Source organism: Leptosomus discolor, chromosome 23 (assembly GCF_034619465.1).
Source record: "Leptosomus discolor isolate bLepDis1 chromosome 23, bLepDis1.hap2, whole genome shotgun sequence".
Lineage (NCBI taxonomy): Eukaryota > Metazoa > Chordata > Aves > Leptosomiformes > Leptosomidae > Leptosomus > Leptosomus discolor.
This window is the reverse complement of record NC_141413.1, coordinates 4,128,683-4,156,419: the sequence shown is the minus strand read 5'-3', so window position 1 is coordinate 4,156,419 and position 27,737 is coordinate 4,128,683. Positions and strand designations below refer to the sequence as shown.

The window sequence follows — 27,737 nt, the reverse complement described above, 5'->3', positions numbered from 1 at the left end:
CAGCAATGAATGCGCCAAAAACGCCAGCATCAGTGACTTAAATAAAATCACCCTAAAAAGTAACATTTTTCAGTAGCACCTACAGACTTCCAGAACCTAAGCCTCATTTAAAATAAACGGGCTCAGGCGCGCAGGTACCTATAGCTTTTGGAAAATCAAAGGGGAGCATTTGCAAATCTGACCCAGAGACACTACAACTGGCCACCACCACCCACAACAGGAAAGCTTTTTTTTTTTTTTTTTTTTTAAAATCCGTCTCAGCTCTGGTTCCAGAATTTAAATGCAGATATACAAAACATATATTTTAATGCTTCTTAATCAGCAAGAAACTGCAAATACATCTTTTACTACAACTAGATAATAGAATTTCAGCTAAGGCTATACTGTAGCTTCTGAGTCTTCATCTGAACTCCTGCAGTTACTGCTTTTCCTGAAGCCTTTCCACGTGTAACCCATGAAGGTCGGGCTGATGGGCAGGAAGCTGAAACACCTGTATTTTTTGATAAAGTTCATGCCAAAAGGCAAATCGTACGTTTCCATGCCGTCCAGTGACTTGCTTCCTTTACCAACCCCTTTCTTCCATTTCCGTATTCCCCTTTCTTCAGGGCTTCCTAGAAATCAAAATGCAAGAAAAAGGGAAAAAAAAAAAACCCCATACATGATTATCTCTGTGTAAACGTAGCAGAGGTTAAGAGAAGAAAGAAAACCCCAAGTCTCAGACACCACGCTCAGTAAAGCACTGGGAAGATCTTCCAGACTCCTCAAAAAGGCAGGAAGAAGGAAAAAAATGTTTACTGGAAATGGCTAGTATCTGTTTTATATTTTAACTGGAAGTCAAGGCAAATTTTTCCTCTCAAATGAATGGAAGCAGGTTTGCATCTTAAAAAGATTTTTACTCTGTCTTCTGAAGAAGACTATTCTGGTTTGATTTTTATCAGCTATTTTATACGTTTAATAGGATGGAGACCTTAACCTGAGAAAGATTCAAAGCGTTCTCAAGGAAACTGAGGCAAGCAGGTGTTAAGCACTCTGCTGTAGGTGTTACAGAAGTCACAACAAGGCAGTAATCTCTTCCTCATCTCCTGCCTCCACAAAATGCTGTGCAATCTTCATTCAGAAAGGCAGTTATTATTTCAGATCAAATAACAAGTTCACATGCTGACCTGGAATGGTATTATCCAAAATAAATGCAACGCAGCCACCGACAAACATGGCTGTAGTGAGAAGAACGTTTAATACTTGATCAATGCCCGCTATTCCTAGAGGAAAAAAAAAAAAAACACCTTAGAATTTGAATTTTTATTGTACATGTACACATCCTACAGATTTACATGCAGGTCAACTAAGAAAAGTTGCTGCTGAGTTCACTGAGGAATTTGCTCAAACACGACGCATCTGGAAACAGATGCAGAAAAACCTTCACCTAACATAGTCCGCCATGGGGATGCGTTCTTTCCCAAAATGTAGCTCCATGAACTTTCAGTTGCTTATAAAGAGTCACGAAATGCCATTTTACTTTCTACTGCTTGTTTTAAACTAAACAGAAAACTACAAAATGGAAAAGGAGAAATGTTTGCAGTGTGAAATCATGTGGACCGAAATAATTTCTTTCATAAACCTTTAAACCTTTTTAAAAGGGCAAGACCTTCATGGCACCAATGCACAGAAGAACTCTGTATCATCACCTAACTCTGCTTGAATCATCTACTTTTCTGAACAAGTGACAGCTATAAAAAGTTAGTTAATATTTCCTTTTTTGAAAAACCCAACCAAACCCAAACAAATTAAGTATGCCTGTAGAGAGTCCTGCTTTGACGACATACACTGTCATGACCCCTATTGAGAAGGCAGTATTACCTAGAAAACCTCCTCCATGAATTCACCAAAACCATAATCTGGTTAACAGTCTGAAACAGAGTTTATTAAAATTCAGATCCACAACACATGTCTGCAACGATAAAAAAATTCCAAAACCCCAAACAAATTCCTAGTGTCCAAGCTCCACCTTGATATTTCCCCTTATTCATTTAACATTATTTACAACTTGGATTCACCCTGTTAGTCCTTCTTTTCACCCTTTCAACTGCAATCACCTCCTTCCATTGCTCTACCATCATATCCAGAGAATGCAGATGCATTCAGTTTGCATCTCAATTAATTCTCCTCTGAACACTCCTGCCTTCTTCTCCGTAGTTTTTATTGTCTCCACAATACTTTGTTTTTTCTCTTGTTCACCCTTTACATTACCTTGTACTTGTACGTACTTTGCTTGTGAGTACAAGGTAAAAGCATGCTTTGTGGAAATGAGCAGAAACACATACCTGTGACCAGTGGATTTTGTTTGAGATAGCTTGGAAGGACAAGTCCAAAGAAAATGGAGAATCCGAGTACAAACAGGTTACGAGAAGAATTTAAATCTATGAACTGGAGGTTAGACAGACCCACGGCTGTAATCATCCCTAAATAAAAATTAAAAAAAAAAAGTCTCAGCTTTTATATAGTCTTTTTCTTCAAAAAAAAACCCCCAAAAGACAGCAACATACACGTAAACACAGCACTGGAGCGAAAAGATACAGCCACACAGTACACAAAGAGGAGCAGAAAAACATACGTTACCAAAGAGAGTGCAGAAGAGGGCACCAAGCACGGGGTCAGGCAGCGATGCAAAGAGCGCACTGAACTTGCCAACCATCCCAAGCAAGAGCATGAAGGCTGCCCCATACTGAATAACCCTACGACTTCCAACCTGCAGGAGAACAAAAAGGCCAACTTCACAACTTGCATTTCATTTTATTACGCTCTTTCACATTTAAAACTTCTTTTCAAGCTTCCATGCATGTTTTTTGGGTGGCGTTAAAACACTGGCTTGCAGAGCCTTTACAAAGGGCTTGGAGGGCTCAGCTGTAACATGGCTGCCCTCCAATTCTAACATAACTTCGGCTGATTTTGTTTTCGTTAACATTAAGTCATCTTTAAAACCATCTGTAACTGCTATAGCCACAATAACCATGAAATGTGGTGTAGTCCCACCTACAATAAAGAAAACAAACAGACTGTAACCATTGGCAAATGGATCAATCGGAATGCAAATGGAAAAAATAATAAAATCCATGTGTCGCTGCTCTTTTACACACAAATATTATGTATTAAGTACCGACCACGCAGTTCACTTGAAGGAGACGCAGGCTTTCTAGACAGAGATTATGAACCGATTTTATAACATCCCTCCGAGATCAGAACTGAACTCCCTCCATATGCAAATCATGGCTGTGCTAAACGCTGTGAAACCAAGCGCCTGCACTTCCTTCCCGGTTTTATTTTAAAGCATTCAGACTTCGGGCGGTATTTCTCTGGCACCGTGTTGCAGTGGCAGTTGATAAACCTGAATGGTCAATATTTTAACAGTGTTGTACTTGCATAAGAGGTGCACCAGGGACAAAAAAACCCGTTAGGCTGGTAAGGTGGTGTCTAGTAAAGCCCTTCGTAGGTCTCGCGCTACAGAGTATTAAACTTCAAAGAGAAGTAGATATTAATTTGTTAATCGTGTGTGACTGGGCTAAATGAGTGAAACGCAAAAAAAGGATGCAGTAGTCACGTGTAGGGTGAAAGTACTTCCTTCCCCCACATTCTTCACTGCTTAACTGTCAGGTGAGATGTATGCACCACAAACAGACACTGGCCCAGGAAATTAGGGTGTTCACTACAGCAACAACACAAGTTAGCGTGCACCTTTCTCGGCTTTGTATAAAGATACTCATTTCCTTAGGACCACCAGTATCTTGCTCTAAAATTATCTTCCTGCATGAAATAGGCAAATTCTTTAAAAAAGCCGCACGATAGCGACATTTATTTATGCAAATGCTCAATCACTACAAGGCAAATAAATTAAGCTCCTTTTGAAAGCTACTGAAAGCATCCTGGTCAGCATGTAACTCAAACTGCATATTTATTCCCAGGCAGCCATACACACACTTTATGTGATTATTTTGGAGTGCATGATAAGGCACCCAGTACCTTACTGGAGCATCCATTGCATCATCAACATTATGGCATAAGCTGCCTATACTTTTGCCCAAACTGATCAGATTTAATTGATTCTCCTCTCATCAAATAAACTTGCTCACAGACTAGCTCGAAGACTTTGCAATATTTACATCCAGTTGAAGCCTCAAATTTAAATTTTAAGAGTAATCGTACACTCTCTATATATTCCAAGGCAGGTGAACGCCTTTTCAAACGTTGCACTGGTATAACAGGATCACCAGGACTATGTAGTCTTTGCTCATGAGCACTCTCCCAAATAAAAAGCAAAGTATCTACACGTCAAAAATCTACTTTGATATAAACTGAAGCTGAAAAACCACTAGGTTTTTAGGTATGAGTATGCAGTCAGGAAAAGAAGGCAAAACACTGGAGCACAGCCATCCAGCTGTGCCATGCTGGATAAGGCATATTCACTCTTCCACCACGTGCTCGGAACAGACCCAACTGTAGTCAACTGTTCTCTGTAGCAGCTGCCAGTTTAACATTAATTTTTTGCCATTTCAAAGCAAAATGTACACTGACTTCTGTGGACTGTTAATAAGAAAAAATGCTGTTAATTCATATCAAGTCCTACGAAGTAACAACAGAAAGGGAGCAGAACAGAATAAACGTTTCTTTAAGGATTTTTCTAACTAAAATTTCTTCTGGGAAATTTCCATCAGCAGCTGAATGGAAGCCTTACACAGACAGCAGATGGTGCTGTTCGTATTTATATTCCACCCTAAAACCGAACAGAATCAGCCTTTGTGCAGGAGAAAAAATGGCTGAAGATAAATTCATCATCTATATTGGATTAAGTCAGAGGGATGAGTTATTTTAAGTGGGGAGCATACATTTTCTATCTGGCAGGCACGAAGTAGATTTATGGCTTTCCAAGCAAAATATGAAACAAGATGTATGGATTTACAACATAAATTACTCTTACCAATTTTGCTGGTATTTCTTAACAAGGTTAAATTAGCCATATCAAGCAAATCTATCTGCAGGCCAAGGTCTCCCAGTTCAGCATGTGAACAAAGAAATGCCTCAAGTGCTTATACACTTTGCTGAGTAACACTCCAAAAAATATTTAATCCCCTAAGCATGCTGAGTGCCTAAAAAACCTATCATGACAGAAACAAATGCGTAGGGTACATCTAACTTTAGAGTTACCTTGACTGCAGCTCCTGTTCTAGTATGTCAGTGTGACGTCCTAGTACAAACGTAGATAAGACCCAAGGACCTCGATTTGCATTTCATTGTGTGTTCAATCAAGACAATAATCATCAATTTTCTAGAGGTGCTTTCAGATCCATTTCTATACAGTTTACAGTGTTCATGCCCGAACTCAAAACACCCCAGAGCCCTGGAATGCTGCCTTGGTTTTCAAAGGGATGGCTTATTTAGCATCACCTGCTCTACGTAGGTTTTCTAACTGCCCTTTACTCCAAATAAAAATAAGACTTTTGATGTCCTTATTTAGAATGCATTTGCATTAGACAACGGCTGGTGCGGGCAAGTTAGGTAATTTCAGAATGCTGGGTGAAGTTTGTCAGCACAAAGGACTACGCAGTATGGTTTCCTGGAAGAGGCTCATGCTGCGAAACACGAAAAGGGCACAAGCCATCCACCAGAGGAGATAAAATACTCAAGCTACTGAGTGATCAAGGTAAAGCACATACCTTTGTGATGCCCAAGACACCGATGTTGGGGCTGGAAGAAGTGGATCCATTCCCTGTCCCAAACACTCCGTCCAGAACACAGGAGAGACCCTCAATAAAAATCCCTCTGTAAATCACAAACAGAAAAAAAGAAAGAGTCAAACTTGCCTTAGCGCAGACTCACTTCAGATGGCGCTTTATGGCTGCACGCTACCTGGGGGCTTGTTAAGGCATCTGTCCCACATGAATTATTCGAATTCAAGTTGCAAGCTCCAACCCACCTGGAAAACCAACCCAAGTTCTGTTTTCTATGTCTTAGATACCCATGTTCTTAAGCTAAGGAAATTACAAAATAATACAAGTCAAACTCAGAGCTTCTCTTTATTTCTAGAACTGCCTTTCAGGCCAATTTGACAACTACCCCGTTGATTCCAGAACCAATTTAGAGTTCTGTCCCCACAGAAACCGCACTGTTAATTTCCACAGACTCCAGCAGTCACGGGACTAAGTTTCCAAAGCTTGTTTGCAACAAAATAATTCAACGTGACAGTTGCATCTTATATTTCAGATCCTTGGCCCTTGCGTTTGACCAAATTGTACCATTTATCTGAGAGCACATTCCTGTCTTATCCCAAGGCGGGGGGGGGGGGGGGGGGGGGGCGAGGAAGAGAGTAGAAAAAAAAAAAGTAGCTTAAGACACTGAAAAATACTACTTTTTTTGACATACCTGTTTATTGCATGAATAGGTGGAGGAGGAGCACAAGACAACCTGGCACAGGCGTAGTAATCTCCTATTGATTCGATAATGCTAGCGACTACGGCGCTAAGCATTCCTATTACTCCAGCAGCTGAAATTGTTGGCAGTCCCCACTGAACTGTGAAGAAAAGAAAACTGAAATCTCTCACGCCACAGAAAACAATTTAGATATCAAAACATACGGCAGTTTCATAGAATCGTTTAGGTTGGAAAAGCCATTTAAGGCCATCGAGTCCAACCGTTAACCCAGCACTGCCAAGCCCACCACTAAACCATGTCCCCAGGCGCCCCATCTACAGGTCTTTTAAACATCTCCAGGGATGGGGACTCCCCCACTCCCCTGGGCAGCCTGTTCCAGTGCTTGACAACCCTTTTGGTGAAGAAATTTTTTCTAATATCCGACCTAAACCTCCCCTGGTGCAACTTGAGGCTGTTTCTTCTTGTGCTGTCACTGGTTACTTGGGAGAAGAGACTGACCCCCACCTCGCTACAACCTCCTTTCAGGTAGAGAGCGATCAGGTCTCCCCTCAGCCTCCTCTTCTCCAGGCTGAACACCCCCAGGTCCCTCAGCCGCTCCTCACCAGACCTGTTCTTCAGACCCTTCACCAGCTTCGCTGCCCTTCTCTGGACACGCTCCAGCACCTCAGTGTCCTTCTTGCAGTGAGGGGCCCAAAACTGAGCACAGTGTGTGAGCCCCACCAGTGCCGAGTACAGGGGGACGGTCCCTTCCCTACTCCTGCTGGCCACACACTGTTTATTCATATTCAATGGAATCAACAAACTCCCTTCACAGTAACACAGTCTGGCAAGTTCAAGTAGATGAAAGGAGCAAAGGGAAAACTGCCTAACCAACTGCTTTGATCATGCTTGGAAAAAACCCAAAAAGCCCTAAACCCCACCAAAAAAATTCCTCCTGTTCAGAAGGAAGGAATTTGAACTACTACTGCTTGTGAAAAACCAATTCTGATCAGTGAGGCGAATGCCACTTAATTATTATTGCTCTAAAAACTCAGTCTTTGGTTACAAGTTTAGTCTACCGAAGAGAATGGCCAACAACCAGCTATGATCGCTGCACAAACACGTTTCAATTCAAAATTTTTGTAGAACAGAAAATAAGATTAATTTAAGCCTGTAGAAAAGCTTGGCAGGTTTTCCACAGCAATTGCCTTGATGCTTTTATCTCTTTGAAATAGATGAGCCTCTCGCAACAAAAGGAACTTTAAGTCACACAAATGTGAATGAACAAGGCTTCACAAATAAGAAAGGTCTAATCTGGGTGGAGAAGTTTTCCTCTTCTTCTCTCCCAAAAGCTTCTATTGTACATCTTGCAAGCACTGCTTTAGAAGAGGTTTCTTTTAAGAACTAATCAGAACCAAAGCATAAGGAAAACCACAGTGAAGCTGCCTCATTACAACGTAGTGGAATTCCTCACAATTTCTATTATTCTATTCTAGTAGAATATTATTCTATTATTACCCCATTAATTTCTGAGCAGCACAAGGAGGAACCAGTTGTGCAACTCTATCTCATGCCATAAGAAATGGCCTTTAACAGCTTTAGACTTAGAGGTGGCCAGCAAAAGCACACAAACATCCAAGACGCTGTGTAAAGCGTTCTGTGTGCTCTTGTAAATACTTTTTTGCCCTTTGATAAGCATTGACTGGCATCCTCTGACTTGCTCATCGTCCCCATTCACATTTTTGTGTGGTTGTTACGTTACGCTAAGTCAAGAACAAATGTGTTTGGGGCAGGGAAGTGCATTAAGCTGTAAAAAACTCCACACACTACCGATTCTTTAGACTTCAGCAGCTCTACAGGAGTTGTAATAACCCATCCTTATTATTGTACAACACTACCAGCAGCTGACCACAGCATCGACAAGTACAGCTCGATCAACCATTCCCTGAAGAGCCATGTTATCTGTACAGTCACACGATGGAACTAGAAGTCAAGAGTTCTGTTGAATATATCCGTTGGATATACCCTGCAAGTGCCTTCTACAAATTCAAGCTTCAGAGGTTTGGTCGTTCTTGGGCGAGACATTAAGGCACCAAATTAAAGAGGAAAACAGGAAAAAACCCATCATGCCTACCTACAGTGTCTTCAAATCAGTGCATGCTGAAGTGCATCATATAGCACTGAGAGAAAAACAGCAATGCTTCTGAAAACACCAGAAATGATACTCATAGGCACATTATTAGAAAAAGAGCCCTTAAAACCAGACATACTTACAAGGATAAGGAACCTTGAACCACGGAGCTACCAACAGCACTCCTCGTCGGGCGTCTGTGCGAGCGTAGAAACCGTACTTCGAACTGTCAGGGGGAAAGACGTCTGTCACAGTGAAGATGAAGCAAAGCAACCACGACACCAAAATAGCTAAAATAATCTGTGAACGAGGAGAAAAAAAGCTGTTTAAAAAAACCTATCGTTGGCAATATTCATCAACAGCAAACAGTTCCTGCACAGAATATCTATTACACACGTACTTGAGTGTGATCTTATGTGAAATGTTAAGTCTGAACAAGCAGTAAATCCTGTAATAGATCTGTTAGGTGTTTCCCCCGGTCCCTAAAGAAGGTGCTGTTATAAAAGCTTTAGAACTAGAACAAGCCTCTTCTCTCCCCGTACAAACAGGAAAGCCTCCAAACGGGCACTTAAACGAACTAGTGAATTAGGCTCAGCTTTATCAGAGAAATAAATAGAAGTCTTTTGCATGGGGGAACGGAGTATTGCTTTCATAAAACTAGAAGATAACGATCTCGCCATCCCCTTTTGGAGGGTTCAGCTGAGGCTTTCACTGCATGCACAAACATACCTTCTTCTCTACTCCCTTCCCTCCCCTCCATGATCTTCATCACTCCAAGGACTCTTCATCAGAGACAGATACCAGAATGGGATCGGACAAGACTAAAATATGAGACTCTTTTCTGTGGCAAATAAGCCATTTAGTTAAGTTTCCCATAAATCCATTTAAGCTTTTATCTCACCTTTGTGATCTATCGTATTACTGAGAAAAATCAAAACAAAACAAAAAACCCCAAAACACAATGTAGGGGGTTTTCTGCCAACCGAAGAACAAGTTTAACTACTTACAGGGAACATCTTGAAAAGCTGCAGCCTGTATGCTGTCCATCCTTTCTTGGATTTGTAAATAGGTAAGGGAAATTTGACATTTCTGGCATACTGAGAAAACAACAACACTAGGAAAATAGTCCTGAGAAAAAAGGAGGAGGGTGGGACAAGAGAGGCATGTCATTAGCACCAATATGTTAAAAATCCTTCTCAGCACAAACCTGTTCAGGCTCTTCAGACACAAAATACAAACGTTCATTTTCAATTTAGAACAAGACAAGGCATCGTAAGAGACCATATTTTAAATAAATTATTATTCCACGAAAGCCAAAACAATATCATTTGTATTCTCCAGCGTTGCCAAAATAGCCAGCAGCAAACGGGTAAACGAAACCAGGAAAATGAATCAGACTAAAGAAAGATCTTCAGAGCTAAGCAGCCATTAGCAACGAGCGGCGCTGCGCTGCTTTTCGACTCAACCTCTACCTGTGTGTCCAGGTCTGCTCTGCCTAGGAAGCACAAAGGTTGCTGCTAGCAAATGGGAAGAAACAGGAAAACTGGAGGCCAGTATAAAATAATTTTTTTTACATTTCAAAATTTGCATAAAACTCTAAAGCACTTCAAAAATTTCTGTCAGGGGAAATTCTTTCTTCAATTCTTCAGAACCCCAGTTTTTGTTTTGTATGTGCATCTTTCACTAAGCAGCTGTAAATCGAGCTAAACAGAGCCCAAAGAACCAAGGTTCCATTCAAGTGCAGTTCACCAGTACCCCAATCTATTACAGTTTTTAGATGCCTCGAGTATTACGCATTTCCCCTTCCTTTGTCAAAACGGCTAAGCTCCTCTATACGTTAAAAATTAACTCAGCTCTACAGTTAAAGTAAGTGTCCACTGCAATGAGAAATAAAAAGCCAAGGCAGCTTGCTCAATTCTGAAATAGCCCCAACCAGTTCTGCGATAAAAAGGCTACACAAAGAGGCAAGTTGTCTGAAGAAGCTTTTCTGAAATTTGAGATTATGTTTTTATCAGCTGACTTAAAAAAAAAAAAGGCGGATTTTAAGCCTCCCTCCCTTTTCTGTCCAAGATCAGTTTCAGTCTGTAAGAAACAAAACAGAGCTTTATTCTCCCTCAAACTGCAGGAACAAAGAGCTCTGCACAAGAAGGGTGTCATTTATAGCCTTTACCCCTGACTAGAGCCCAATGATAGAGGCACCTTCTCCTTGCATTCAGGGAACTTTTTGGCATCTCTCCCAAAGTCCATTATGGAAAGATGGGCTCCACTCCCTAACAGCAGCTATCCTGCCCAGCTAGCCCTGAGGAGAGGTGGCTTTGTATTTTGATTTATTTAGTACAGAGCTGTAAATAATGTAGTAATATTAAATTGGCTACATGGCAGGGCAGCTTCCTGCCATTCTGTGAAATATTACCAGATGTTTAAATGCCCAAAGAAACAGTTTTGTTCACCAGATACACAAGCAAAGACCAATCCAGGAATAATTTCCCTTTTTACAGATGACGATGCGATGTGTTTTATGGATTAAATTGTTTCAGCTTGGCACCCGCAGAACAAGCGAGGTCAGAAAACCGTTTGGGAAACTGAAAATCTTGTCAAACAGCATCTGCAGCTAATAGAGGATAATAGCTCTTACACAGCTATTATTCTGCTGTGCTAGACAGCAATACATTATTTTTATCTCATCAGAACAGTCATGACAATTTCAAGTGCCACATCTCGTAGAGATCAAGTTACTTTTGAGTGGCTCTAGGTGGCTACGGAGTTATTTTCAACAATCTAGTGCACATTTTTGTGTGTCAGAAGCCAGAAATACTTATTGACTGGGTAATATTTAATTCCTGTTCCTAAATTGATTTATTTTTTTCCATCTGCAAAATGTCAACTTTAATTACATGTTTCCACATCCAATTCACCGAAGGTCTGTTTGATTGATTTAATATTAGTCCCAACTTGCATAGAATTTGTTTTACAGGAAAATAAAACGTTCCTTTGGGTCAGCTGCTTAACATAATAGAATTACAAAAACATTCACGACGCTAACATCCAAGATAAAAGAGAATTAAACAGCCCTTTTATTCATAAGCTGCACTTATGGATACTTTACATGTTCAAAATACTGTGCAAACAGATTAGTCAGATCAAAATCTGATCTCATCAAGTCATTCCTTCCGCTTCCAGAGCCAGCACAAAGTTGGTCGCTATACACTGGATATAGCTTTGGGCAATTTCCTTCTCCCTAAGATATGGTTTCTGTCCTTATTTGGCCAGTTACCCACAGCATCTCAGAGGAAGCTTTTGTCTCCTCTCCATCTCATTTTCCTCAGTTATTCCCTTTCATACCACTAATCTCGATTCTTTGATTTCCCTGGCCTCTAGACCAGGGAAAGAAGCACACACACATCATGCCCTGAAATTCACTCGAAAAGCCTCTTTGTCTGCCAAACAGAAACCTGTCTGCCTGGGCCTCACCAACTGATGGCATTCATGGAATTACACATGCTCTCTGTCGTCATACAAGTTTCTCTTGGCTACAGGTAAGCAAACCAGTAAGAATGACACATGGACCAATACTACCAATGGTATTTGCTCACTGTTGCAGCATAAGCAACATACACAGCAGCAGCATGGAAGTAGAAATACGAATTGCTCACTCATCTCTCTGGTGTTTTGCTACATCATCTTTTCCATAGCACTGAATTAGGCCCAGCCAATGGCTCCCAGACCAACGACTGTTTTGTAAAATTCTCTGTTCTCCACACCTCACTTCCAGCCGTTGTCCTTTCCTGCCTCCTCAAGCTGCTGCTGTCCTGATTCCCAAATTGCCAGCTGACCCTACCCAGACCCAGTCACATTCCTGTGGACGGTACTTCTCCGTGCTGGGAGCACTGCTACCTTTGGCAGCCGAGCAGACGCTGGCTTTTCCCTGGTGCCCCAAAATTCCTGCATGACGACTTACCCACTGGGACCCCCTGGCCTAAGCCAAGAACACCCAGGAGTACTTACAACATCGCGATACCCCAGTGTTTGCCTGCTCTTTCTCCAGCAGCTTGGAAACCGGAGAGGCCGATGAGAGCAACAGTTGGCGTGATGGTCAGAGGTCCAATATACCGCAACAGGGCGCCGGGGAGGCCAAGCAAACCGATCACCACTTCTATCAAGGAGGACATGATAATAGCACCTTGGATCTGAACACACAAGAACGGGAGAGACAGTTCCGTCAAACCTTACAGGCAAACCCAAAACATTTCTTTTTCTGCTCTGGATTACAAACTGCAGTTAAAAGAATTCAGTGACACAGAAGAACTCAGCAAATTTTTCGTCATAAAACAGCTCATTATGTTTAAGTGACTTATTGCTTAAGCATAACACTTATGGTTTTCTCCACAAAACTATTACACAACAGACCAGTGGGCCAGTCTGGTAGTTGTGTGGATAGCACATCACACTGTCAGACAGGAGACCTGGGTTCCAGGCTAACCTTTAAGCTCTCAGATCGAACCGGCAAGGGTTGGTGGCGCCACGGAGGTGATGCTCCTAGCTCCTAGGGGCAGAGTGTATGCTGCATTGTTCACAAGTGCTCCTTAGAAGCTGGTATAGAGCAGCGTTGTGGTCTCAGGAGACTGTCAGCCCTCTTGGCTGCAGGGCTCTTGGCAGGATGTAGCTATGGTTTGAACATGGGGAAGAGAGAGGGGTTGTTTTTAATTAAGAAAAAGTTTGCAGCCCAAAGCAACGGGATGGGAGATAAATTCCATGACACACGCCTTAATTTGGACTACGCTATCTACCACTCTAGTGTGATGCCTGGGCACAACCCTCATCCTGGGCTCTGCAGAGCATGACGGAGTTCAGACTGCAGTGCTGCGAGTGGAGAAGGAGTTTGATATATTTCAGCAAGTCTCTTGGGAGAATCAACATCTTATAGAGTAGTCTCCAACTTAAAGACACCTAGGGATGAACCAGATTTGCTAACTGCATATTTACCTTCCACGGGACAGCCTACTGAACAGAGTGACAGCAGGCAAGTGGTCTGGTAGCAGCTCAACTGCTACCAGCGAGCACAAATCGCAAAGTGTTACAAGAAGAGTATTCGTCTCGCTTGTGCGTTTTACTGCACATCTTTTGGCATGTGGCAACTAACTCCTTGTATTGGCTGTCCAGCAATGAACAAGTTGAAAAGATGAAGACTTTCATGAAATGAGTGAAGGGATATATTCAAATGAAAATCGCAGTGAAAGAAGAAATTACCAACTTAAAGACAAGAACACAGAGATGGTTAGGTGAGAAACTTAACTGGAATCGGACAGATCAACAGCTAAAGGCTACTCCTACATTACCTCTCGTATTCTGGGATACCAGATGTGCTCAGTGTGAAGCAGTTCTGTTGTTCCGTTTGTAACTGTTATATCTTAACAAAAAGAAGAAAAGAAAAAACACAGGTATTTATTCCTCAGCCACTTTGCCATCATTTAATACAAAATAAATCTCTCCTTAAGCTGTGTCTGACAAATGAGCCTTGATTTACACAGAATAAAAGTTCTACAAAACAAGTAATAGCATGCTTACGCTCCCCAAGAGCTAACCACTAATTTTACCCAGTGTACTAAACTGGAAAAAATTGTTAACTTTCACAAAGAAAGGTCAGTTGGGTATTCTTTTCCCACTCCAGCGAACAGATGAATGGGGAGAATTACTCAACTACACACTAGGAACCAAGTACTCCAACGTTTGGTGTTCATCAATTCAGGTCACTCACTGAATGATGAGCTGACCCGTGGTTACAACCCCATCTGACACCTTTTGAAGGTCAAAAGGTTCCAGAGCAAGATGCAGGAAAGGCTCTTTTTGAAAAGCTGAAATAGTGGAAAAAATTGCTTTGCCATCAAAGGTTGTCAGAGTATTTTCTTTTGACAAGGTGTGTATTAGGATGCTGGCACATTCTGGTGCACAGAAATAGCCCACACAGCTAGCACCACCAAAGCACACCACAGTTTGCCTTCACCTCTTGGGCACTGAAACCCACGTGCTATTTCCCAGTAGCTAAATCTGACTCCCCCAGTGAGAAAGTGTGAACGTTCAAAGCTAAGTTTTCGACAGAAAAAACATCAGGAAAACTAATTGGATGGTCGTGAGTGAATCAGAAGAGATGTATCAACACATGAATAATACAAATATAAATTATTAGAGAATCAAAAGCACCCTTGGGAAGAACCTCAGTTAGAAGCAAGCAGCCTGCTTCTCTATCCTGCTGCCTTGCACTGCCCACAGCCTTACTACTGAATAACCACACTCCATTAAAACAAAACTGCCAGAGCTCTTTCCACTTCAGTTTTCTAACCTAAGCTAAAGCAAAAGCCTCCTACCCGACCAGTTTCACTGCACGCTGTCACTCTAAATAAATTCAAAACCTTTCAGGATGATGACATTAGCAAAGTAAAAGTTAAAACAAACATCCCAATACTGTCAAAAACTTGCTCTGCAAAGCCTGTCAGGTATGAGTTAAACAGGTAAAAATACTGGTCTTGAGGTGATGCTGAACATTGCTCAAACTTCCTGCTGCTCAACTTACGAAGACTCGATTGAACTCACTATTTCCAAATACTGGAAAGGAACATTTACAGAATTCTTCTGCCTTTCTCTACATTGTTAACAAAAGAGCTGTTTTATGCTACCGGTGCGTTTCTTTTGTCAACGTTTTTTATATTTAAAAACCCCAGAAACAGAATTCCACAAGGGCATTTTTAGGAATCTTTTTCCAAGGCACAAAGTTTTAACACTGTAGAAGAGGGAATTTTTCATACTCCCCGCTCATGACTTCCCGTTGCTGTATCAAAAGGTTTGGCAGTTGCACTATACGTGATCTGGGTCATTTGTCACTTAAACCTGAACAAGCATAAACAACATTTACCTGTATTATTACATTTCCACTTCTCCAGGGAGAGTATTGCTCTAGCAGGTGCTAAGAATGCAAAAGCACTCGCCTGAAACAAGGGTAACCTGGTGGAAAGGCAAAGAAGAGATGCTGACGTTTCTCGGTGTTACAGTGCTGTGTCGGGATATCAATTGCAGCTAGGCGGTTATACATCCTCAAAACCATCCTTTATTGGAGCTTATTAAAAATGTGAAATACGAGAACTTCTTATTAAGAACAGCCATAGAAATACCAAGACTTCACAAACCAAAGACCGGACAGAAGACACTACATGCATGAAGTTCCTAACACAACCCCTATAACAGAGAATTGCGGGATACCAGCACGCAGGTACCAGACGTTGACTTAAGGGTTTGACTCAGCAGCACAACAAGGACACAGATGCACGTTCTGATGTAAGTACCAGCCAGACTGCTGAATGTGCAGCTTTTACCACCCCACCACATTAAAAAAGCTCCTTGATGGAGCAGTGCGCAGTCTGCATACTCAGTACTTTCCCTCTGCATGACTTGAAGTACAGTCATTCACACATTCATCTTGGAGTACATGTGTAAATAACTATTAAGCTGATAAGAGCTGATTAGATGTTCCAGGTGGCTAACAACAATAAACACAAACACTGCAAGAATTTCAAGATTACATTCTTAGCACTGGTGTTTACACTTCCCAAAAGGTTTAAGACCTAAAAGAGCATCTATCAGCACCAACTACATATTTATTGAATCAACTGTAGCTTGCATAACATCATCACAAACATCCAGATGTTTCCTGCCTACAGAGAAGATGCACTTTGAACTATTCTATAAATACCATCATTAATGGATTATAACAAGCTTCTCTTTAATGGCAGATCTCAAACTGTAACAGGTGGAACATTAATTGCTCACACAGCTCTAGTTACTGCACCGCATTTATGGCTGTCTTATAGCCACAATGAAGTGCCTCGATGCCAGCACAAACACCAGTAAAGAACTAACTGTAGCAGATTCAGGTAAAGATCAGAAAAGTCACAAAGAAAGGAAAAAACCCCACAAAACCAAATCAGAAACTGTGGAGGAAAAGAAAAACACACTTAACATGAAAAATATCAAACCAGAAGCCTGTTACTAATAGCAGTTGTAAACTTCACAGGCAGGAAGTTAGAACAGTTGAACTACCATTGGAAAGGAGTTTGGGCCATGAGCTAAAAAGCTGACCCACCCACTACGAACGCTGAAAACTGCCTTAGAAAGTCCAACTTCATTAGATACATGAGGCATCTGAGCACACCTAACTGGCATGCAATTCCCTTCTACGTTTCTCCAAGCAAAAATCAAAGCTTTATCTTTGGTGAAGAAACGGTTGGTAGCTATGAGTGAATGATTCACCTTATTTTTCAAGGTTCATTAAGCAAACTGAGCAAGCTGGTGCCCATGGCAAAATATGCAATACCTGCAACAAGCTGTTACTGCTCTATCCCACCTACGCAGTACTCCGTCTGCCCCCGATGATTTTGTAAGTACACATTGCAAACACATTCTCTGGTGATGAAGTCAGTGGTACTGGGACTTAGGTCCAGACTCTGAGAGTTCTGTATCACATAAAATACCCTGCATACACACTGCATAGTAAGGTCTTGGCACGTCTTGCTTAGCTATCCGCTCAACCTCTGTATGAGACAGTTACCCTGGAGTATTTACCAAAAGAGCCAGTAGGCTCAAAATACTGCTGCTTTTTTTTTTCCCCCCTAAGCAGAAAAAGAAAAGGTGTTTCGTTTTGTTTTTTTTTAAACTTAAGATTCAAAAAGATCAATCTCTTTCTGAAGAGACAGCTCAGTTTGGAACATGACTTATGAAATATCTTTCCTATTGCCAAGCCAGGCATTCATTACTAGCTGGATAAAGTACCACCAGCTTACGACTGGGATAACATTTTAATTTCATGTCTAAACTGTGAAGTTGTTCAATTTTGGCACCAGCCCTCGTGGAGACAGAGCTTTTTATGCAGTTAAAGTCATCTGGAAATGTCTTCATTATCTTAACAGGTCACACAGATGGAAGAATGCTTAGACAACATGACAATGGGCACAGCAACAAACCTAAAATGTTTTTGATTGTCTCAGTCATAGTTATCACTCCGAATGCTTGCCAAATCTTTTGGCTTATTACATAATCTAATAAATAGCTTGAATTCCTAAAATTAGTATGGGTACCAAATTGACCACAACTCCACCTCATAATTGAGCTAAATCTATCTTTAAGGACCTTTAAACCATGGAATTTGACCTTTCAAAACCGTAGTGGCTTTATCTGCTGAAATACTTGGCAGCTGGCAGACTTGCCAATAAATACTTTAAAATCTCATTTAGAGAACATCGCTGCTATATCCCACTCCCACCCTTACACAAAACCAGAATCACATGTTAAATACTTATAAAACATTCAACCGTGGATATTTTCTCCTTAAATACAAGTTCACTTATTTTAAGACCCAAACACAATTCCTCTTCAGTATATAAACATGTACTTCACAGGGCAAGTAGAAGCCACTGAAAAGGAACAAAAAAACCCAACCACCACCATAGAGGGCAGAGGGGGGATTCTCCAGAAAGAACAGAGCGTTTCGAAATGACGGGGTCCCACTGGTTTTGGCAAGAGCCCAAAACTACTCTATAGTAATTAATAAAGAGAAAAGAGCTCAAGATTAGTTAGGGAAAAAACCAAAATAGGACAAACTTTAGTTTTGCGAAGAAATACAAGTCTCAGGAAGCATAAAACCTACGCTTTTTCTGATCAATTTTGAGGCAGAAGCAGCACGCTGGCAGAAGTACAGGAAAACAAACCTCCCTTTTGAGTTCATCTCCATCCACAACTCTGCACTTCTTACAAAACTGGAAGATTTTAAACTTCAGTAAATCCAGGGAGGAGACACTCAAAGCCGAGTGATAAAAGACGTTATCATCCAGTTCCTGCCTAGGTCAACAATCCCTCAATTTCCTATATAAAGTGCAAATAGAAGATGGGGGGAGGTGATACATCTCTCCCATTAAAAGAGAGGTGCAAAACCCTAAAGGGCACAACTCTGCTCCTTTGCCTCCTTTCAGACAAGGTACTTGAAAATTTATGATCACAGCTAAGGCAAACTACCCTATGAACACAAAACGCCAGTCAGGCAGAGAATATGATTGTTAACTGCAGGCAGTCTTAGCTAAAACAAAATACAATAGGAAAAGAAAATTTTCTCTTTCAAAACTTTGTTTATGCCGTTTTATCACCAGAATGAACTTTTCATACAAAACAGCGGAGCGATTTTGTAAGTTGAGTAAGGCACAATAAAAAAATAAAGAGAAGGTTTTTCTCAAAGGAAAAAAAGACAAGAAAGCGAACTCAAGCTAACTGAAACAGCAACTAAAGATTACATTGGAAAACCTGAAATATTTGGAAAATTTTTAGATGAAAAGCTGATCTACAATTGCAAGTGGTCTACCACAGGCTTGCCTTCTGCACCCTGTTGAGATAACTATTCCACCCCAAGATTCTGTTTCTTAGATAAATCTTTAAAAATAGGGGTGGGGGTGTACTTGTCCACTTTCTACTGGAATGCAAGATTTCAGCTCATATTGTTCTTAAATTGAACTAAACGATCCATGAATTATTCAAGTAACCATATGAGGGCATACTCTTAAAATATGCACTTTTCTTCTGGTTTTACTTATCACTCTTGGTTTATTCAAGAAGATGCAGAAATAACTCTGCAGGTTTTAGTCATTCCTGGTTCTCACAGAGTCAACAAAAGTTTAAGTAAACATGTCAAACATCTCTGCAGTGTTTTCTGTACAACATACATTTTTTTAAAAAGATTTATCTTCATGTTAATAAAACTTTCAACATCCTGTTCCTACCAAGACCACATTTTTACAAGTATTTGCTAACACTTGGTCTCTTGCATCCTCCTAAGGAGAGCAGACCAAAGGAGAGGTACAGGCACCCCTGTAAGGCTACACTAACAGGTGTGTTTCTTCTCAGCTCACAGGAGGATCATTACCTGCAACTCAGAGCAAATAACAAATAAAACCAATTTTTTTTATTTGTATTGAAAGGTACCAGAGACACGCAGTTCAGAGAATAAAAAGTTACCCCCATCATTCTTCCCTACCTTTTTAATTTGACAAAAACCTTATAGGAACAGGCACAAAATTTGCTGCAGGATTAATGACAACCATCTAAATGTTGGCCAGAATATAGTATCATTAAAGCAACTAATAAAAATATCAAAATTAGTTCCCCTTTACCAAGGTGTGTGAATTTTTCCTTTCCCCAGAAACACTTTACTTTCTCTGTCCTCATGGATTTCCCTCCTCCTCCTTCCCTCTCCCTGTCCCTGCTGTATTTTCTTACCCTTTGAATGCCTTCTCTCATTTCAGATCCACCTTTTTTTGGGAGCAGCTTTCCAAAAGCTTTCCCTAACTGTCCTGTATTTGACCTGCTATCTTGCGTTTCATGTTTATCCTTTGAAAACAGACTACCTCCCCCTCTTGGATCTCAGACTGCATCCTGGAAATGTAGTCTTATCACCATCTCAACACCTAGAAACAAGTCCTAAATCTCACCTGCACCCAAAAGTTGTTTGTAACAATGTAGTGATGCCCACGCAGAAGAAAATGGTCCCAATCAACTGGCTGGTAGCCCACTGGTCAAATCCAACACACATGGCATCAGCTAGCAAAAAGGGCACTGCTATAGTTCCACTGAAACATGTTAAGTAATGCTGTGAAGAGAAAAACGGTCTGTTAATACTGCAGCCAATATTAAGTAAATAGACCTAGGACTATCTTTTCTCTTGCATTGGCTATTTTTTGCTTTTGAATTATTCAGAGCTCTCACTTCCTGGTCCTAAGCATTTCTTCAAGGGTTTTCCCTCCACGTCAAGCTACCACAAGCCTGTTGCTAACGATGGCTATTTCTGTAGGATAAACTAGGTTATTTACATAGCTACACGGCTACTGTTCTTGATGAGGAGGTATCTAGGTAACTGTGCTGAAAACAGCTTCTAACTCAGAAAAGCAGCTAAATAACTCCATTCACTTTCAACCATGTGAAAAAACATTAGCTTACAAATGAACTTAGAGCACAGACAGACTAGGCCGCAAATAAGCTCCCAAGTACCACAAACTAGGTACTCATTAATTCTTTTTTCAATCCAAATACATTAAACAAACAAACAAACAAGAGTCACCATATTCAACAGTGCAAGTAAAAATATAATCCCTACAGAACTGCCTGTCCTTGAGGAAAGGCAGAAATAAAAAGGAGGCTCTGGAATGTATTTGTTTGGAGATCCCAACATACTTTACAGATATTAACAAATTCTCAGCATTCCCATGGGACAGATATTATTACCATTTGAGAAAGAAAAGAGATGAAACGAGCTGTTCCGCTTCACACAAGGAGCGCCTGAGCTGGCAGTAAGGTCCAGCTCACCACTACAGTCCTTACCCATGGCAGGAAGCACACACTCGCACTCCAAGGAGTGCAGAATTTTCCTGCCCCACTTACCAGCAAGACTACAGGTGCAGGACGATGCTATCAAGCTTGCAGAACTGAAATGACTACAGTAGCAGCTTTAATATTCAAGATTTTAGGACTAAACCATTATCTCTCTCCATCTTTACTTTCAGAGGTGCCAGACGTCACTTTCTGAAGTGCTTAGCATTTGCTCACTTATTTGCTAACAGCAGCTTAGGAGACTAAACATTGAAGTGAATCTCACAAGTGCATATGCCAGCAAACAATAATATAGATCATTATCAACACAGTAATCTTTGTGATCAAATTCATAAGAAACTATCTTAACACTTCCTTCAAACGTGTGAGTGTGGGAAGACTAAAATTACCACACACACAAATGCAATGAACTACACAGAAAACGCTAAACAAGCTTTAGAAGTTACAGAGGAAAAAAAATATGATAGCTGTTTTGAAACATACCTGTAACCCCAAAAATATGCAGAGATACCAAGGAGGAACATCTTCGATAGTGTAGATCATGTCAGTTCTCTGTGCATCTAAACTGCCACTGCTGTCCAGCGTCTCTGCCAAAGAGCTCTATTTGATAGGAAGGGTAGAAAGGTGAGGAGGGTAAAAAAGTGGGGGAGGACACAAACAACAACAGTAGGTCACTGTTACAAATGAATAAACTGAATTTGAACTACCAGGCAATTCCCAGATACTCCAAGGCTGGTACAATACTCCCCAGCAATGCTCACGTTACATTTTTAAAGCCTTTTACCCCTGACAACAAGCTCATCTCCAGCTGCAGCTACTGAACTTGTGCCGACCACATTCACTTCTATAACCCGTTCCTTGCTTATCTATACTAACCCAACAATTGTTTGTTTAGGACAGAAGTGATCTGGCAGCCCCAAAAATGGGATTATCCTGACAGAACTATTTATTAAAAAAGGAAAAGAAAAAAAGGAAGAATCGGAACTAAGTGGAAGAGTCAACAATTTCTAAAGCAGAATGGCTATCCTTGCGTAAGAGACCAAAAATCACAGGCAAGAGAGCTCCTCATTACGGTAATTGCTTCCCCACTTAATTCTTACTCAATTTCAGTCTTGGTTAACCTTTTTTAACCACAAGATTTATTATTTTTGTTTCGACCCCACATTGAAGCAGACAAGAAAAATGCTAATCATTCTCACTGAATACATCCAGGGCCAATTTATATTAGGCAAGCAGACTTCCTCTAAACCTACAGGAATTTAAGCGAGACCACATTCTGGCCTGCCGTGTGCCCTAATTCACAGAGAGCTAACAGACAGCTGACCACACATATACACGCATCAAAATCCCTGCAGATTTCCCATTAAAATAAAATTCAGTTCAACCGTTTCTTCTTTACGACTAAGTGGAACTGTTTTGTTCAAACTCTCTGGTTTTGAAATTCCTGAGAACAAAAACATAATGCTCCAAAGCCCAAATACCAAGAACAAAAGCAGGAGGAAGTATCAGATTTTATCATTTCACTCAACTAACCGAAAAATACCTTATATAACTACCGTTCTGACCTAATCCACACTAGAACATAACAAACTCATGTGAAGAGCCTTACACAAAGACCGGGAACTTTGCCAGACTCGTGACTCTGCCTCAAATAGTCTTTACTTCTTCAAAAATCACAACACATCCACAGATTATGCTTAAATAATCTCCATTTGGTTTATCAGCTACAAGGTCAGAGAAGCCAAACTGACCCATGGTATTTCCCTCTTACCTCAGATTTCTGTTGGGAAAACTAATGCCACTGGGTTAATTCAAATTCCAGGAGTATAAATGACCACACCACTACGGAAAGGTCAAAGGCATCACAGTGGAAAAGCAAAATATAGAAACACTAATTTCTGAAAACTCTTTTAAATGACATTAAGCACTGAGCAATCTGCTCACCAGGGTTAGTTTAAACAAGGTACAGGTCCTACAAAGAGGAATATGGGAAATTGTTCACTGCACAACTCATCTTGCTGATCTGCAGCATCAATGCAATTTTTCTCACTGACTGCTCTCCTGACCTGATCCTCTAAAAAATAAACCCCTGCAAATTAAAAAAAATCAGGAACTTGAGTTTTAGCACCTCACCTCATACGGGAGAGAGGGCACTGAGCAGGAGTAAAACAGCTTGTCTCTAACCAGAACTCAGGAAAAACGGTGTACAACCTCATGCCAGTGCAATTACGTGTAGGTCCAAGGCAGGACGCAAAGTGGCCGACGCATGAAGACCCGCAGAAGGAGGAAGAGTCAACAGCCAGCATAGTTACGGACAAACAGCAGGACACTTATCATCACTAGAGGCTGCTTCTAAGAACTTTCTCAGGAAAACAAAGATTCACCCAGAGAAGCTCCTGTGATACTTTCTGTGGTCATAAAGCGGTTTTGTTAACCTTTCCCCAGAGACTATACAAACACACACACATACATGTATATAAAAATGTGTGTATGATTGCCTCACCTCTCCTCTATTTCACTGCAACATTCGGTCCACCTGAGACCTTTGCTCACCAGTGATAGTGCCTGTTTAGTCAACACTTTAACTAAGAGGTCATCATACACTTTCAGAGAGGCAGAGGTCATGAAGGAAGAGTAAGAATCGTCGTGAGGTAGGAACAGAGAGGTATCAGCAGAGATTGTTTGCTCCAGGCATCACGCCAACGTTGGCTTGCTGAAGCCACCCAAATAGCAGCACAGGTTTAGGAGAACAAAGTGGGGATAGTTCCCCACCTGACTGCAGTGTGGAAAGATAAAACACCTACCACTGTGCACTGAGCAACCTGCACTGGAAGGAGGAACTTGGAAGGAGGAACTTGGAAGGAGTATTCCAAGCACAGACAGAAACAGGATTTTCAAAGTTCATGATGTTCCCATGCAGGATACCAGGTCTTCTAAAAATTCAGTAAGTGATTTGTGCAGATTGGTCACTCCCTTTTGGCCCCTGCCTTTTGAAAAGCCATCTTTTGGCTGCTTTTCTAACTTTGCCAGACCAATATTCAGTAGCTACCTAACTGTTCCACTTAAGTGTCGAACACTAATTTTTCTTCATAGGACTGATGAGGTTGCATCAAGTACATTCCTTAACTTCTCAACCTGCTCTTCCCTTCTTCGGGCAGCAGAAATCAGAAACGATGACCTGTTTCTACCAGAAAGACCATGGCACATGCAGCAAGTTTATTAGTCCTTCCAGAACTTTTCACTTGTGATGACATTTATGCCTACATTTGCCTGCGAAGAACAAAAAAGATCAGCAGGCATCAGGCCTAGGAACAAGCCAACTCGTCCACGGCATGCAGAAAGCTCTCTTTGGGCACAGATCAACAACTGCTAACCAACTTAAGATCTCCTTGAGAAAGTGAAGTACATAGGCCTTCTACCAAAAGAATTTCAAACTTTAAGGCTTAATCGTCTTAGAAATGTCTGTCCTACACAGCAAAGTGGTAGGATAAAAAAAAAAAATCCAGGATATGTCTCATTCCTTCCAAAAGCCAGACTTAGTCTGCTTTGGAAGAGGAAGCTTTCACCTTGATCAAACCTTTAGCAGATAATGGCTAAAGGGAACCAACATAAAAGAGACCAAGACTGAACAATGAGGAATTTGAGAACCAGGGTGAGGTCTGGCTATCCTGCTGAGAAGTCACTGGGTAGTCACTGGCCCCTTCCTACCCCGAGCGTGTGCCTGCTGGTTTAATACCCTGACTATGCGCTGGTGCTTGTCAAGTACGCCACAGTGTGCTGTAGGGAACCGCTGGGAATGAACTGCACCGTTCTGAATGAGATACTGATCAGAGACCAATTCTTTTTTTGATTATTATTTTTAATTGGCCAGAGGTGGGACACAACACAAAAAAGAAAAAAGCACAGAATAAGTATAAACAAGGGGGGGAAAATGAGACAAAGGTGGAGCAAAAACGTTGGGCAGGGGGCTCCAAAACAGCAAACCCACACCAAAATCCAAAGAAGCAACCACCAACAACTACTTTTCAAAAGAAAACTCATTAACTGCGGGGAACAAGGCCTTTAGAGAAATACCTTAAAGAGTTTACAACATGCTCAAATTCATTCTACTAAGCAATAAGCAACACAGTATTGTTTATTTTATAGGGATGCAGCAACACAGTTCTTTCTCATCTGGGCTAATTGTTTATTGGTTCGGCTAACAAATACTGCGAGACAATGTAAGCATTGGGCATCCTCCAGCAATTAAGTACATTTCAGTCCTCTTTCTTAAAGGCTTTTTATCCAAGGTCTTTGATTTGGGTTTTTTTGGTGATTGATCTCTCAAGAGGAATGGAAAGCCAAGAACAAACATGCTTCGTGCACACACTCATTTTAAGTGAAAATCAGGAGGTTTGCTCAGCTTACCAGAAATATCAGCCTCAAATACCATCTTAATACACAAAGCTGTTAATGGCTACAGCCCCTCCTTTCATTGTAAGCCACAGCAAAGCTTTAACTCAAGCAGATTTGGTTGATCAAAAGCTTATGCTCTCTTTAAGGTGAATTATCATCCATCATTTACAGTTCTGATCACATGGATCAAGTGGAAGGGAGAAAAATATATGTTTGGTAAAAACAGGCCATGAAGACATGCTTTAATGTCTAGAGATCGCTTATCTTAGTTGCACAATTTCATCCCAACACCTTTTGCTCAAGGCTTTTATCAGATTGTCTCTCTCCACACTAGTCTGAGCATGCTCAGAAACTCAGCCATCACAGACATATGCACGTCAACAGTTGCCAAAATTTGTCCATTAAAATATCAGCATGATCAAGATGGTAGTAGAGATGTATCCGAGACATGCAGACAGCTTATCTGTAAGAGAGAGTACGTGAAGGAACATCGTGGCATTCATAACATCAGAATCACCTGTTTAGGGTGTATTTTAAATCTGAAATTCAGAAGTGAATTTTGATGTCTGAACTAGAAGACCTTAACTACACCCTTTGACATCATCCTTGCCCCAACAAGGATGTTACAGCCTCAAAGAAAAGAGCATCATGATGCTCGTACTTGAAAACAAGAGAGTTTTGTTCTTGTTTCAATTAGGACATTTGAAAAATTTGGTCACATTGAGGCTTTCTGGAGATAGGGCTTAACCACAAAGCCAATTAGATATAAAAATTTCAGGAAAAGGTGCTCTTCAGATTTACTGTAATCCTCTTCCTTATTTTAAACAAAAGCTCAGATTCACACCATCTCTGCTTGCAAGATTATTATTGAACAGGCTTGGAGAATGATGGAATTGAGAAAAAAAGCTAGAAAAATCACAACCAAATTGGTCTCCTTTGAAACCTCAGCTGGGTCTTCCTGAATAGCTAAGATACAATCGTCGTTATCCTAAGCAAAAATGTTCAAGGGTTTTTACGAATGACCTGAGATTCACTCACAAAGCTGTCACTCAATAATAATAAGCAGCCCCCTACTTGGAAAAAGGACTAGAAAAATTAAGTTTGAGGTGGAAGAAACTTGGAAAGACAGTGGGAAGATCCCACTTTTGAAGGTGCCCAACACCACCAGTTTACCTGACTAAATGCACAACAAGTGAAGAACTGAAGAAGAGAACGGAATGACCTTACGAAGGAAACCATGCAAAAGGCCAGTGGAAATGAAGAAATCAAAAAATTGCGTATTATGAATTTCGGTGCCAGGTCAAAGTGCATTAACTGCTTCTGATATTTGCCGAGTCATTCCACGTGTTCTGCAACCAAAATGTGTGACCAGAAGAGTCATGAGGACAGAACTCCCCTGAGCCTGATCTGAATCTGCAAGTCAGCATGTTTGATTAGAGAAGGAAAATCTCTCAGCCAAGTAAAACTAGTGTGGACAAATAATAGAACTGAGAAAGCCCGTGTAAGCCCTCACCGAGAAGGAACCACTACATACCTTTTCTGCTATGCCATTTTCTGTGGTATAGATGGCCATCAACTCTGTGTCTTCTGTATCCTGATCACCGCTGGATGTTGCTCCACCATTTATCACGACCTTAAAAATAAAACAGAAAAAGAAACACACGGTCTTAAAACATTTTCTCTGCAATCACACCCCACGCCACTCAGTTTTCTCCCTCTGCGCTTGACATCTGCCTTTGACATTTTGTCAGGAAACGTTACGAGCATGGTGAGCAGTCATTTCTGTAACAGCATGCCGAGAATACACAGAAACTTGAAAGACATCACATACAGCTTCTCAAAGCCTGGGCAGCCAATGGAGGGTGGGGGAAACCAGCAGCTGACTGATTGGCAGACACGTACAACAGAATGATATACTGAAAATCTGAAGAAGTAAAAGACGACAAGCAAATGTTTCCTGCTAGTCTTAGGCAGGCAACTCAGGACACACCAAGGGCTGGTGCATTCTGCAGCAGGACAGTTAATTGTTCTAATCATGGGCTACCTGGGGTGTTGCATGTCCTGTGAACAGCTCTGCTTTAGAGCACAGCATGAAGTAACGACAGACAACATAATTGGCCGTGTTCATATACAAACAGTAACAAGTGGCAAAAGAGGTTTTACTCGCTACTTGTGCAAACAAAGGTTGTGTACAACGTGACGAGAACAAAGCATTATTAACTGATTCACACTGACTCTGTAGTACCTCAATGTGTTACTTACAGGCAGGGTGAAAAAGGTGGGATGCTTAGATTCGTCCTCGTATTTGCCTTCTGTGGAGCCTCCCGCCTCCACTGATTTCGAAGTGGTATTCTTACCAATCCCCATCGTTTCCAGAATGTCGAGGACTTGCATACAG

At 41.1% G+C, this 27,737-nt stretch overlaps 1 protein-coding gene across 1 annotated transcript; it reads right to left on the bottom strand.

The window, feature by feature from the left end:
- Positions 1–334: 334 nt before the first annotated feature.
- Positions 335–27,737, bottom strand: SLC23A2 (solute carrier family 23 member 2). The gene is made up of 15 exons (XM_086477136.1): positions 27,602–27,737; positions 26,874–26,972; positions 21,428–21,544; positions 20,050–20,207; positions 15,438–15,526; positions 13,867–13,937; positions 12,536–12,717; positions 9,538–9,658; positions 8,674–8,830; positions 6,412–6,559; positions 5,706–5,811; positions 2,617–2,746; positions 2,322–2,459; positions 1,164–1,259; positions 335–611 (listed from the first exon to the last, which is right to left on the bottom strand). The coding sequence occupies exons 1-15, from the start codon at positions 27,731–27,733 to the stop codon at positions 379–381; spliced, it is 1,977 nt and encodes a 658-aa protein (XP_086333262.1). The 5' UTR covers positions 27,734–27,737; the 3' UTR covers positions 335–378.

Excerpts from the sequence above, each read along its gene's own strand:
- SLC23A2 (XM_086477136.1), bottom strand. The coding sequence starts at position 27,733 with ATGCAAGTCCTCGACATTCTGGAAACGATGGGGATTGGTAAGAATACC. Across the intron at positions 15,527-20,049 it reads CAAACAACTTTTGGGTGCAG|GTTACCCTTGTTTCAGGCGA; the intron begins GTGAGATTTAGG and ends CCTTTCCACCAG. Across the intron at positions 5,812-6,411 it reads CCTATTCATGCAATAAACAG|AGGGATTTTTATTGAGGGTC; the intron begins GTATGTCAAAAA and ends TGTGATTTACAG.